This window comes from Diachasmimorpha longicaudata, chromosome 11 (genome assembly GCF_034640455.1).
Source record: "Diachasmimorpha longicaudata isolate KC_UGA_2023 chromosome 11, iyDiaLong2, whole genome shotgun sequence".
In the NCBI taxonomy this organism is placed as follows: domain Eukaryota; kingdom Metazoa; phylum Arthropoda; class Insecta; order Hymenoptera; family Braconidae; genus Diachasmimorpha; species Diachasmimorpha longicaudata.
The window spans coordinates 5,474,325-5,488,701 of NC_087235.1; the positions used below are offsets into that span (position 1 = coordinate 5,474,325).

The window sequence follows — 14,377 nt, forward strand, 5'->3', positions numbered from 1 at the left end:
ATTTTGCACTTGTTCACTTCAGAGCTCCATAAGAATTTCTGGCAAATTCTATTGTTATACTTCATTCTTGTTGATACATAGTTAAATGACCTGAGGTTGTAGAATTTCACGGTAAATCAGCCTTGGAGCCTCCAACACAAACTCATTGTTCGCGCATGCCTCCTGTGGTGTTACGGCTACACCAACTCCTATAATGGCTCTATCGAACCGAGTCCGATGCTGTGGGATTTAGTTTCCTTATTCCTTCACTCATAAACTAGTTAAACATGTGATTGACCCTAAAAAATGAAAGAAAAAAACACCATACGGAAATTAGTTATCTCCCGAAGACGATTTCTTTTGCACAAAAAAAAAAATTTATGTCAAAATTAAACTTCCAGGGGAGGGGGGGAGGATAACGAGGGACGAAGGTTAGTTTTATCACAAAAATTAGACATAAAGTGGTTGATTGTCATTACGTCCTACGTTTCGCACTCTAAAGAGCTAATTTTTATCCAAAATTTCTTTCCGTACGGACCCAGAATTTAGAAGCTACATATTCTTGTGCAGCACGACAGACTGAGAATATTTCGTCAATCATCGTCTCGGCTCGTTAGCGGTATCCATCACAGAGACAGGCGAATGGATTTAAACTCGGCGCCACATAGTCTTTTTATGAAAAATAATAATTTTAGTCACTCGTCGAGAATGCCAATTGTCGCAAAGTTATTCCCGGTAAATTCTGTCCATTCGAATTGTAAATAGAGTGTCATGATTTCAGGGAGTAGGGGGAGAGGTGGGTTGAAGGGGGTGTTTCACAATGTTTGATATTTCATTGTCCCTTTTTTGGGGATTCTTAAACGTTTTCTTTACTGGCACACGCTACTGGGTGCGTCTCAACTGCTCTGTTTTCAGAACAAACCGACAAAAGCTTACACTCATAACAGGAAAAATATTAAATCACTACTGGACGACCGTGACCTACCTCTAAAACGATATCTTACATAACAAAAAAATTTTAACTGAAAATAGTAGGGCTCAGGTTGAACTAAAAATGTTATCAACCCCTAGTGGTTAATATTATCGGTTGAGATGTTGTATTATTAAAAATTTTATTCAGATAATTTTTTTATAGAGATTTCCTCTCTGTTAAATTCAATTTGATGATGATAATTATGAATTTTTGACGTTTTCAATGTAACGTTGTTTACGTGACGTTTTTTTTTATCTCAAGTTATACGGAAGCTCTCGCAATAGCCATCTCGGCCACCCGCAACGGTTCCCTTCATGGTTTTCAACAAAAACTCGTGTAAAAAGCCTCCCATACACAGACCGACGGTACACTGGTTATAGTGTGAACCCGGTTAGTTGTTTATAAAATTACGAATGATAATGTAAGCATTTTTTCACGCTCACCGCGATGTGTGGGTGAGTCGAGTGAACGCCTACCTCGTTCCCTCCGGGGCTAATTTTAGGGTGTTCAACCCCCCTTACGGTGCGTGTATAATACAGAGTGGGGAGTGCGTGTGGTGCACGTCAACGTGTTTACATCCCCGGGATATAACTGTTTAGAATGCTTCAATGAATGAAGCTACTTCTGAGAATTAATTTATAATTCATTTCCATATTTAATTTTCACCAGCAGGCAAAAGGGAAAATGGAGGAAAAATAAATCACAATTTTCCCGACAACCCTTGAATCGAGAAGAAAAAATACAATTTATGTTTAACATTTTTTATTTTCAATTAAAAAAAAATCAAGTCATTTTTTTTTTCGATCGTTCCTTCAAGCATTGCACTCGCTTTTATTTGTATGAATGGGGGTGGATAATTAGATCTTTATGGGTGAATGGAGGACCTCAGAATGCACTGGTATATCCATTTCAAGGGATTTCCTATGGGCAAACATCCCCCATTGTGCACTTGAACGTTTTCACGAGTGAGTGGAGCGATGCCACGCGCATAAATAGCGTGGGGTGGGCCAACAGTTATTGAGTGAGACTAGTATATGTACCTTTTCGCCGGTTACTGGGATAAAGATCATCGGGCCCCACCGCAGAGGGTAAATTTTTGGTTTGAAATGCCAAGTCGTCCGCGAGTGATTCGCCCCTGTCACACTGGTGCTATTGTCCTGGCAATTGTTGCACTCGTTGTAGGCGAGGATATACGTATTAATCGAGGCATGGAATGAGATGGATAATAGGTGGAGAGAAAGAATTTTTAGCGGATCGCTGACTACATGGGAGACTACTGGAACATGATAAAAGCTTAAACAAAATTTTTTTTCCTTTTTTTCTTTCGGGTCTGTTGAAGTTGCCTTGAAAAATCGCTTTTCACGCTTCATTTTTCTAATTAAAAAAATATGAAGAAGCTGGGAGAGCGTAGGAAGAAGCTGTTTGAAGAGGTTGAGATTCGATAATGATTTTATGAACGTTTTTCTTCAGATGAAAATAAATTTTCAATAGGATTTATTTCCCCTGAGGGAAAAGACGATGTCAAGGATTTGCGGTTAATCCAGGGAATTTAGCGACGACGAGCATTCCGATCGTCATTATGACATTAAATGCTAAATTGCTCTGTGAAAACACATTCGTTATAGCGCATACACAACCGGGCCATCGTATTTAATCGCCCCTGGAGCGCAGCCCTGCAGTGAGGGGCGCACGGGGGAGTAGTTTTAATAGTGAATGTGGCCAAAAGGAGTATATGCAAACAGCTCGGGATGTTGCTATGTTTTTGTGTATATGTGTTAACTATGTAAACTCGTATCCGGTGGGTTTACACGTTGACGACTCTATTCGAAACGCTCGCGAACGGATTCCGCAGCAATTTCGTGCGATTAATTGTACCGAGTGGAAATTTCAATAAAAATTGATGGGAAAAAATGTAATAATCAAGCACTCAAGTAAGTGCAAGAAAATTTTTTTATTTGCACTCTATGTTATCAATATTGAGTTCAATTTTCCTCGTCTGGAGATGTTTCTCCTGCTCAGCGACGATCGGGTGCAATTAATTGCGGAAAACTATTGGACATTCAAAAGAAAAATATTCGCGTGATTACTCGTTCATGTTTATTTTTGTCTACGTGTGATTTTACCTCTTCAAGACATTTTTTACAACTCAATTATGAATTTCTTTTGTGAAATGTGTGGAAGTCTGGGAGATGTTGGGAGGTGGAGTTAGAAGCACCAGATAGCAAAATTCAGCACAATTTCGCGTCTCCCCGTGAGGGATAGCCTGGGAAATTCTCCATCTGTTCGTCTTTCGCGTTGTACGTTAGAGAGACGACGTTGAAATCGCTCGCGGGAGACGGAATTCCCTGGTTAACCAGTGTATACATCTCTCCCCACGTTTCCTTCTATATTTTTGCTAAGATTTATTTTGTTGTGCTTCACTGAATTTTTTATTTTACTCATTTCTCAATTTTTTTTTGCGTTATAAAAGAGAAACTCGAAGGATTCCCACGGAGAAACTTCCGCTTGTGTTGTGAGGGCAGGGGGTGACAGTAGAGAGGACACTCTGGGTGATAATATGGCGGGAAAAAAATTAGATGTTTGTTTTAATAAGACCACATCGTCGATCTCTCACTGAAAAATATTTTTTTTATTTTGAAATTAATAGCTGGATGAGAAACTTAACGTCAGATATTAATTCATTGGTTTATCTATTCCAACTGCACTTGAGAGAGAAGTTTTTATTTTTTCTGACCCAGGGTATCGGCTAATCCGGTCGGATGCCGTCGGGAATGTGAAAAATTTCGGGTCCATTTCAAAGAATACGAGGGGAGCTAAACTTTAATTGACATAGGATTTCTCTGTTTACTAAGGAGGCTCAATAAAGTGTTTGCCATGAATGTTGGCACAAGGATTGACTCTCACCCATGTTCACACACTCTCACTGTACCTCAAATTCCCAAGATCAAATTCGCTAATTATTTCCCAATGCGAGGGTAATAAATGGTGCAATCGATGGGGGAAATCTTGAGCTCCCGAAAAATTCCCAAAGTGCACTCCCCAAAGAACTTTCCCAAAATCTTCAAAGGTACTTGTGCACTCTGAGCTGCATACTCTATCGGTCCTCAAACCAACGGATTGGGTCCTGAATAGCAAAGGGCCCCCCTCTGGTTTTATCCGGAGCACGTGTTTCCCCGGCAGATGCTAAAAATCCCACCCTGGGGGCTAGTTTTCGACCACCCAAAATCCTCCATTCCTCCCCTCGTTTATATTTAAATAAAAAAAAAAGTAAGATTACTCAATTTTTCGTTCGATACATCTCAAAGCCCCTGATAGATTTAACCGCTGCCTCAAGCTCTTGGAGTGAAATCTAGCCACTGGCAGTTTGTGGTTAAATCAAGTGAAAGGTACTTTGTAGATGCAAGCAAAGTTCAATCCAACCCACATCTGTTTCATCTTACTGCATTTATTATTAAATTCTCCTCGGCCTAAACTCCACGAGTACGTCCAAGTGCCTCGAACTGTTTTCCTCGTAAATTCCACTTAAAAGATTAATCGCTATGAAAGAGGAAATTATCAAAATAATATTGAAAAAAATCACTGACTGGGTATTTTTTAATAATATTTATTTTGGAAAGTCGCTCTCCGCGAACTCCACCCACATGTCCATAATTATCATAATTTTAATAATAATAAATCAATCAGTCTCACAACGTGCGAGACATTTTCATATGCACTTCAATATATATATATGTATATATATATATTCTATAATATCTATTTTTAACTATACAATTCTATACTCTATATAATTCTTTTATCCACGTAAATAATATAATACACGCAATGAGTGTCTCTAAACGAACGTATTCGCACGGTTTGTGTGGTTTTATTTTCCGTTAACTAACTACAACATAATCTTTATCCTCATTTTTCTACATTTACGATTTATCTATTTTATTCACATTATTTTATTTAAAATTTTTTATTCTTTTATTTACTATCAATAAATATATCTCAGCTCTTTTTACGAAAACGCTCCATTGTTCTCCTAATTCACGGTCGAAGAGAGAAAGGAATGACGTTACTTATAAGTTCTTTTATACAGTTCTATAAATGCTCATTGATCTGCCGATTCTGTACGAAAGAAATGTTCGATAAAAATTGGTAATTTATTCGGATATTTAACGAAACTTTACCAGATCATACCTAAAATCATCATGAGTTTATCGAACATTTCTCTCCCCGTAATCTCAAAAGGTTAATTGTAATTAAAAACCGAGGAAATGACTTTGATTCGTCCTCGTATTGTGAGACCCTCCCTCCCCCTCCCTACCATATTTATTACAGACAATTGGTAAACACAGGAAAAAGAGAAGAATGAAATGAATAAGAATTATTCCCGTCGCGTCGATTATTTGCCCATCGGTCTCAGTTTACACAGTTGTGGGTGTTCAGAACGAGAAGGATAGAATTATTCAACAAAATGTAAAATAACGAAAAAAAATTTTTTCAAATGGGAAATGACAATTCCCTCAACAACAATACTGATACATGAAAATTATGGCGATATATTTGGCCCAGGTCAGGTGTGCGTCAAACGATTAATTTGTTATTTTCCCCCAGTTGTTTGAAATCCTTGGCATTTGGAAAATGTATCGACTCGGTTGAACTTAATTAACTTGACATTTCATCGGTGGATTTTTGACATATCAATTTCAGTTCCACTCTTTCGTGAGCTCGTCCGGCGATGTCCACTCTTGCTTGATGTAGACCATGCCAGGGTCGTAATCGTGATGATGATGAGTTGAATGATTGTGATGATGATGATTGCTAGGTGACTCTTCAAGGTCTCGATGAGACCTTGAGGAACGGTAATCTCAGTATTTGTGAAGCGTTATCGGTAGATTGCCACTGGTGCTGATTGCGTTGCAGTCCTGGTAGTATCTGTGATAGAGGGGTGGTGATGGGGCGGCACCGGAGGACAGGGGAGTTGGCGGACTTGATCTGAAAGAGAGAAGAAATATGAGGACAACAGCGGTTTGTGCATTTCTCGGGGCAAAAGAAAATCTGGATGTCGGTTTATTTGAAGTACTTGGGATGAATCCATTGTTACCTGTATAATTGACAACTCGGTGATTGGGTGTCCTGATAAATCCCCGCATTATCAGGACTGGCAGCCTCCTGGTACCACTGTGAATGTGCACCACTGTGATTCCTGCTCGCTGCATTGTAATCAGCGTGATCCATTATGTAGCCGGTTGCAGAACTCGGACAATAAGGTGAATACATGCTACCAGGGGGTGTTGAATTCCCCCTGGAGGGTGTGACATGACCGTAACCACTGGATGCCATCATTGCGGCAACAGCCGCCGTCGTGCTGCTTGTTGTCGTAACAGCAGTTGTAGCGGCCATGACAGAGCCATGAGAGTGACTCGTATGATGCTGAATACCATGAGGATGATGATCTCTATTTGTCATAAGTGCATCAACACTAAATGCAGCTGGATCCAATCCCAAATTAACATCCGTCATCGATACATCCTGATGTACTTGATGGGGTTGATGCTGTACCTGATGTGCCGTCGCTTGATGTCCCAAGTTTGTCTGTATTACACTGGGAGTCGTTGTAGCTGTCTTGCCTTCCTGAATGGCATATTTGCCAACTGAATTTGCCATACAATGGTTCTGGTCATTCAAGGGCTCTCTTTTCGGCTGTTTACACTCATGAACACCGAGCTTCTTCGCCGAATCCGTCTGTAGTGTTGCCGACGGTTTTGCATCCTCTCTTTTTTCCGTGACAATTCCTTGACGTTTGAGGGCTTCTTCCTTTTCTTTGAGGGCGTCCTTCTTCTTAAATCGTCTTCTCCGCCGTAGGTAGGAACCATTATCAAACATGTTGTAACTGTCTGGGTCGAGGGACCAGTAACTACCTTTACCGGGTTTCTTGTCGTCCCTCGGTACTTTAACGAAACACTCGTTCAAACTCAAATTATGTCTGATTGAATTCTGCCATCCTTGCTTGTTCTCCCGGTAGTAGGGAAACCTCTCCATTATGAATTGGTAAATGCCGTTTAGAGTTATCTTCTTGTCCGGGGCATTTTGAATGGCCATTGCAATCAGTGCTATGTAGGAGTAGGGTGGCTTCACCATGTCTTTACCTGGATGATGCATGTTGTGTTGACCTATACCAGGAACTGGATAGCCAGCTGCTGTGGCATAACCACCGTAACGATATTGCTCGTAGTAACCTGGGGCTCCACCAACTCCTGGATACGATGGGGTAGTCATACCCACTGGTACTCCCGTCGCATGACGGTAGTACGCATTCTGCTCACCGAATAATGTGTGCATTTTGGTAATTAATGGCCTGATGATGATGATTCTTTCTTGATACTTTTCTCACGTCAATCACGCTTATCAAATTCACTTCACCAAGTTGATTTCATTGACTCATTTTCACGATGATGTTATCCATGTCTGCACTGTCACAAATTCATCAAATTCACTGATTATTTATCACTAGATTGAGGGTGATTTCGGTGAAATTTATCAAGCGTTGATGTGATAAGGCCCTTGATAATGGGTGAATAGATTATTTTTTAAATCGCTCAGGTTTTCTGCATCCCCGAAGGTTACGATATTATGATACACAACAAGCTTCTCGTTTACTCAGTCCCGAGTAAAAACACACTGGGGGCTCGTCACGCTCGTGGCAGAGTGTCGTGAGCCTCCTCCTTTACTTTTGGATGATGCTCACACTGGGATGCGCTGTATCCCTCCAACCCTCCTACTCGAAAACCTCCACTGGTTTTCACGCTTCTCCTCTCTCCCTTCTGGGGAGAGGGGAAATTATTCAGTTGGAGGGGTTGGATGATCATGGCTAGGGGAATATTTTTGAAAAATTTTGGGACAAGCTCCGCCCGGTTTGGAGTAGGAGAGTCTGGCTTCAGTGGTGGATACTCAACAACTGGGTAACGCCTACTTGGCTGGAGGAACGAATGGGACAGCACACTGGGGATTATGTGATCACGCCTATCTGGAGAGTCTGGGGAAATGCGGAGGAGAGATTTTTGGTGATGTGGGATTGGAGCTTTGGAGATTCTAGACATTTTGGATTTTTTGCACTCTGTCATCTCGATCATTGAATCACATAGGCTCATCGTCAATTCAGGATTCAGAGCCTTCAGAAGGTTCTGATGATGGCCTTCGTCGATGACAATCGAGTTTTTGGATTTTTTTTTTATTGTATTCAGTTGGGGAAAATTTAAAGAATCATTTTTGCTATTTTGACGTTTATGAAGGGAGGACAGTTGTTGGTGGTGAGTGGTGCGCAGACAAGCCAGAGCAGACTGTTCTTATACTCGAGGGATTCAATTTGGCCTGTGTTTTTCCAAGGGTTCGACTCCAGGCTTGCGAAAACACTCGAGGGACACCTCTTCTCTCTCACTATATCCCGTACCATCATCTTGATGTACTTCAGCGTTGAATGTTTCATCTCTTGAATTTTTTTTTTTTCACTCGGCGATGGTATCGCCGAAGAAATCCCCGTTGTATATAGCGTTTATCGGTTGGAATTTGGGCTTTCAACCGGCGACACTGTTGGCTGAGATCTCATGCCAAGAGAAACGTTTATGTTGGGAGTTCTGGAGGGCTAATGAATGGTGAGGAATGATCGGTGGATTCATTCATCAGTTCTTCAGGAGGAACTCGGGGGTATTGTGATTGATATTTTAGGGATGAATAGAAAATTATTGAATTAAGTGGTGCAACAATATGGAATTCATTTCATTGTTGGATTTGAGGGAATTGAATTAGTTGGTGACAAATAAGCATTCGCAATTTAACTGTTTTTTGCAGCGAGTCGTTTGGACGATTGGGTATTTGGATAAAATTAACAAATGAATATTTCAAGAACTTCATTTCACGGGGATTAAAAAATTCTTTGGAGGATTCTCTCACCGTCGCCATCGATGGAACATTAATGAGAGATAAATTCCATATGAACGCGTTATGCATAAAAAATTATTCATCAAAGTGGAGTGATAGTGGCAGTAGACGAGTTGGGGTCCTCCTAATTTTCATTTAAATTAAACACTCGCGCTATCTCCAACCCTGTCAGGAGCCTTAGGCCATCGTTGGGTTGATAGAAACCCTTTTGAAGTTTTACCCAAAGTTTAATTGTCTTCTGCGTCCACTTTAAACTCTCATCTCATTTTTCCCTCGGCATTTTTTCAGTTCTTGTACCACTCGGCAATGAAAATTAATTTCTCCAGCTGGAACTGCACATTCCCATCTTTCACGTATTATTTGTCTTCTTGTCTTGACATTTGGATATTAAATAGTACTATGGGCAAGGACTTCCTCGGATTGTTTAGAAAATCTCAAAACCTTGGAAAAACAAACTGTTGGTGCCCATGACCTATCCAACACATTGTGCATTATAAAAACCCTTATTTTTTCATTCCTTATCTCCCTAGAAACAATAAACCGGCAGATCGGCTGCTGATTATTTTTTTTCCCGTCGTGACATTTATGTTTTGGGTATTCGGAAACATCTGAGATGGCGGGTGGAGGGGGAATGGGAAGCTCTGAATTTTTTTCCTCCGCTATTGTAATTATTATGTAGAATGAAAGGACATTATCGTTGATTAAATGTATTTTTGTTTCAAGCGGAGAACTGCAGATTTGTATTTTCATTTCATAGATCTGTTTTACTCAATTCTGAATAAATAAAAATGTCCATCATTCGAAATCGTTTATGCTCTGGTGCATCCGTCAACAAACGTTTATAACAATTTTGTATCAATCCCAAAAGCGAACGAGATGAGTGGGATACGAGAACGACCAGAGCAAGTTTGTTTGTTATCTCGGGGATACGCCACGGCGTCATACACCCGAAATCGTCTAGGTCACGCACAGAAACATTCGGCTGAAACCAAGACCGAGAATTCTAAGTGTATGCCGTCATGTATAAACTCCAGTGGAATTATGTCGATCTGGAAGACATGAGCCAGGCCTTCGGTGCGCGAAAAACTCACGCGAGAGGCCCAGATGCCATTTATCGAAAATCCCAGTCGCTGATTAATAATTTTTTTGAGGTTACCGCGCTTTATCGTACCCTGGGAATTTCTCGGTTATTGCTCAAGTCCTTCTCTTGGTCGGGACAGGATATGTCACATCCTTCAGGGAAGACACCTGTCTCGAGTGACAGAGGATGATGGGCAGGGAGGAGTCTACTTGGAATTGAATTTCAGTTTAAAGAAAATATACGAACGCCTCCGCATTCTTTAAGGGTTAATTTTTTTTCGGGAATTGAAGTCTTTAGATATCGCACCTCCAGTTGGGAAAATAAATTTTGGATAAAAATTAGGGCTCCAGGGAGACAAGTGAGGGACAAAGGTCAGTTCTATCACAAAAATTAATCTCCCAAATCTAATTTTTCCAACAAAACTTAAACCTAAAAAGGCCAAGAGATTTATATTGTATTGAAAATTCCTTTTTGTGGTTTTATTTCAAATCAAATGGCGGGAAATAATTCAAATTAATTTGTTTCAATTTTATTGTTGATCAGAAATAGAAAGTTCCGTTTTTTAAAACAATTTACTAGATCCTTTCAGTCCCTTGGGGAAGGGAAAAATTTTATTTCCGTGGAATAGAAAAATTGAAACCCTCGTAATCTGTCCTCCGCCGATAGGATTGAGTCCCAGAGCCTCGCTGGCACCTCTGTATTTCGATGGTTATTTGTATGGAGAGAATTCGATAGAGAAACGGGCACATGAACGCGCCCAGGATGAATCAAACGGGCACAATGTGGCAATGCCGGCAGGCAATTTCACGCGACAAGTACCCACGATCAGCATATCAATGGAACCAAGGGGATTATCTGGATGCAGAGCAGTGATACTCCGCGGTTGGTGCGGCCAGATAGGGTTGCGTATTTCACTCCGCTCGCATATTGTATCTCTCACCCAACCATTCACCCATTACCCAACCCTTATAATTCCGCTGGTGAATTGTCATTTTCGCATGAATTCACACTGGCTTTATCGATTCCACCGAAAATATAATCCAAGTCCCCTTTTGTTTGCCAACAATAATTCCAAAATATTTCCAGTTACCGCGGTAATCAGTCGCTTCCCATTGTTCATCAAATATTAATATTATTATCGTCATTTTGTTGATAAAATTTGTCGGGGGGAATGAAGCTGGAGGGGAGAGGAGAATCTTCCAAGTGAGATAAACAAATATGACATGAGCACTATTATTAATTAATTGATAATAATAAATAATTTATCCTGATATTGTGAGACGTTTGGAATGTCCATATTTTTGGTTAAGTTATTCCAAATATAGCTCCAAAATATTTCGAATTTAATCAATAAATTGATTCGTACAAATATCAAATATTTATACGATTGTCACAATATTGTTTAAAAAATATGACCATGTACTTGAAGCTCGAAAAAATCATCGTTACAAAAAATAATCACTCCGAGGGAATGAAAAACGTTGCAATAAAAATAAATAAACAGAATTTTATGACTGTCTTGTTCCTCCAAGAGAGACGAGGAATGACGCAGAGGAAATACGATTTGCACCTGTGCACATGTGCCAATCGTCTTCACCACTTTCGGCACTCACTTTTTCCCCCTTATCTCGGTTCCCCTTTATTATTACACCTCATATCAGCTTCGATTCTTACGCTGCAATGAATTTTGAGATAACAAGGGAGATAAACATCTCGAGTGGAAAATTTATCACTGGGTAATTATTCAGTCGCCCATATAGAGCGATGTGTATCGTCCATAATTGACGAATGATTTAAATGGCATAATTTTTGGCCTCTTAAATCCCAACCCTTTGCCTCCCCACCCCGGGTTTATTTGTCTTGAAAGCCAATAGGCCACGCTTCCTTCCTCATTGTGGCCTAAAGAAATAAATCGCCTGCCAGTCAAGTCTAGAGTGAATCGTCTCAAATGCCTCTATTACCCAGTCTTGTGCACCCAAAGAAATTTTAGGTAAAAATTAGACCTCCGGGGGAGGGCGGTGAGGGACGAAGGTTAATTATAATTTTAGGAAAACGTCTCAATTGCAGTTTCGACTAATAGATCGTCAGTTCTGAAATATTTCCTCCCCCGCCAAAAAATCTTGATTTTAAACGTCTGATATTTATTATAAAAATTATTTAGTTGAGTCCGCTGGGTAATTTATTTATTGAATATATCGAGGGATGAGATTAGGAAATTTGTAGTTGATTGGACGTATGCGGAAGAATTTTGAATGACAGATTTCTTTTCTCCTTCTGGGTATGAACTTCCAGTTTTATAGGATTCCATTCCCTCTTCCGGTTGAATGGATGTCTGAAGGTAGGATGTGGTGGGGGAGAATTTGAAAACCCTGTTGGGTGCCTCAGCTAATTCCGACTGTTTGGTTAGCAAGCATTTAAGGTTTGTCTTGGCCGTGGCTTCGTGTCTTTTAGACAACCGATCTGTGTTCCAACCAAATGACACGTCGCGACTAAACGGGGGTTGCGGGTGTATTAACCGTTGGACAAATCTCGGGAGACGGTCGGGGGGCTTGAGAACACCCTTAAAAAAAATAGAGAAATTACTTGATGAGGTGACGAGCTGAGGACTCGGTCCTTCACATCATCAACAGTGTAAATTGTATGGAAGGGGTTGACGAATGATAACCGACGTATTCGTCCGAACGGATTCGTCCGAACGGATTTGTCCTCCGTAAATTTCAAGTGCAATAACAAAAATCAGATCATTAAAACATTTGGGAAATGATTATAAATTTTTATCGAATATTTCACTCCGGGTGAATAAATGAATGAGCTCATCCCCCAACTCCGACAATTTTCCAAAAAATCTCAGTGCCACCCCTCTCTCCCTTTTTTTTTTTTGAGAAACCTCTGAAGATCTTTTTCACTTTTCGGGACAAAAGATTTAGAGAACTCGCGGCTGAACAAACACGTCAAATATTTCCCTCAGACTGGCCTCCATTATCGTTTGCATATGACACGAGATAAAATTTAAACTATCTCAGGCCCAAAGAACTCGATGATTTAAGTTTCCCCCGGGTGATCCATAAATTAATACGTTATTTGGGCACGCGCTGATATATTTCCGTGGTTCGTCAATGAGCGAACTGTCGGCCGTTGCCGTCGGCATACCGAAGCTGTAAAGACCATCCTGGATAGTGGTGGGATGATGGTAAGGGGGAGGAAGAGAGAACGATGGATGAAAAAGTATTCAGTGTGCCTAATTCTAGATGTTTATCCAAGCCTCCAACGTATATACCTTCGGGCTGGTGCCTCATCTCTCCTTTTTTACTCTTAATTCATATCCCCCTGACGCTGTTGTTCCAGCTTAAGCTCACGCCAAATTTATTAAAATGGTTAATGGCGCCCTGGTGGATTTCCAACGTTAAACCTCCTCAATATCTTTCTAATAATGTTTGACGATGAGGGGAGTTGCGGATGACGATCGAGCGTTTTTACAAATATTTTATTGCCGGTAAATCAATTTTTTTCAATTCAATTCAGGCATGAGTCGCTCATCTGCTTTGACCTCTTCGCTTATGAGTCGTCTTAATGCGTTTAAACAATTGCAGTAATTAATTTAAAGCGCTTGAAGTTGATGAGGGAGCGGGAGAAATTCTTGACGCTTTTTGAGACACCGGAAAGGAGTGACGTTTGACGATCCGATATTTTGAAAAATATTGAGTTACACTGGTACCATGAGAAAATGTGACCCACCTACCGACGTGTGGGTTACAGAGGGCTTTCACAGGGTAAGTGAAAATTGAGAGAACAAGCTGCCTGTGAAACTATCCGATGTTACCCAGGAATCGAGAGTGCATTCGATGTGCAAATCGGTTTAACGAACGCTTCCCACTCACTCACAAAGTTCCGAGGGTAGATTTTGGGAGAAATAACAACACATCTAGGCTCGCGAATAATTTACATACATGTGGTTGAGTATTTTTTCACTAATTAATTTTTTTAGTTGAGGAAAATTCTCTTCGTTATTTGAGATCTGAACTGATGGAGAAGAAAAAATCAGTATTATTTATTTTTTAAAAAGACCCGGGAAAATTATATTGTTTTTACATCCAGCAATGCTTCTCTCGATTTCTGGAATGGTGGAACTCATGACCTTCCACAAATTCAGTATTTTTCAAACTGTTGTGGACGGGTTATAAACTTGATGGAGAATTGATAGAAAAATAGAAATCTATTGTCCCCTTTCTCCTCTTTTCATTTCAATTAAAGTTTGACGATTGATGCGCACGCAGGCGCGTTGGTTTATTGACGGAGAAAAATTCTTGAAAAATGATGTACCTGTTTTGTAATTTGTCAGTCAAAACAGGATCTTCGTGTTAAAATACAAGAACATCTCTATTTTTTTATTCAATTTGTTTATCATGAATTAAGGA

General features: G+C 40.2%; 1 protein-coding gene across 1 annotated transcript; it reads right to left on the reverse strand.

Annotated features, from left to right (window-relative positions):
- Positions 1-4,101: 4,101 nt before the first annotated feature.
- LOC135167226 (fork head domain-containing protein crocodile) lies at positions 4,102-7,687 on the reverse strand. Its single transcript, XM_064130200.1, has 2 exons — positions 6,048-7,687; positions 4,102-5,938 (listed from the first exon to the last, which is right to left on the reverse strand). Exons 1-2 carry the CDS (start codon positions 7,283-7,285, stop codon positions 5,812-5,814), a joined length of 1,365 nt encoding a protein of 454 aa, XP_063986270.1. The 5' UTR covers positions 7,286-7,687; the 3' UTR covers positions 4,102-5,811.
- Positions 7,688-14,377: the final 6,690 nt, after the last annotated feature.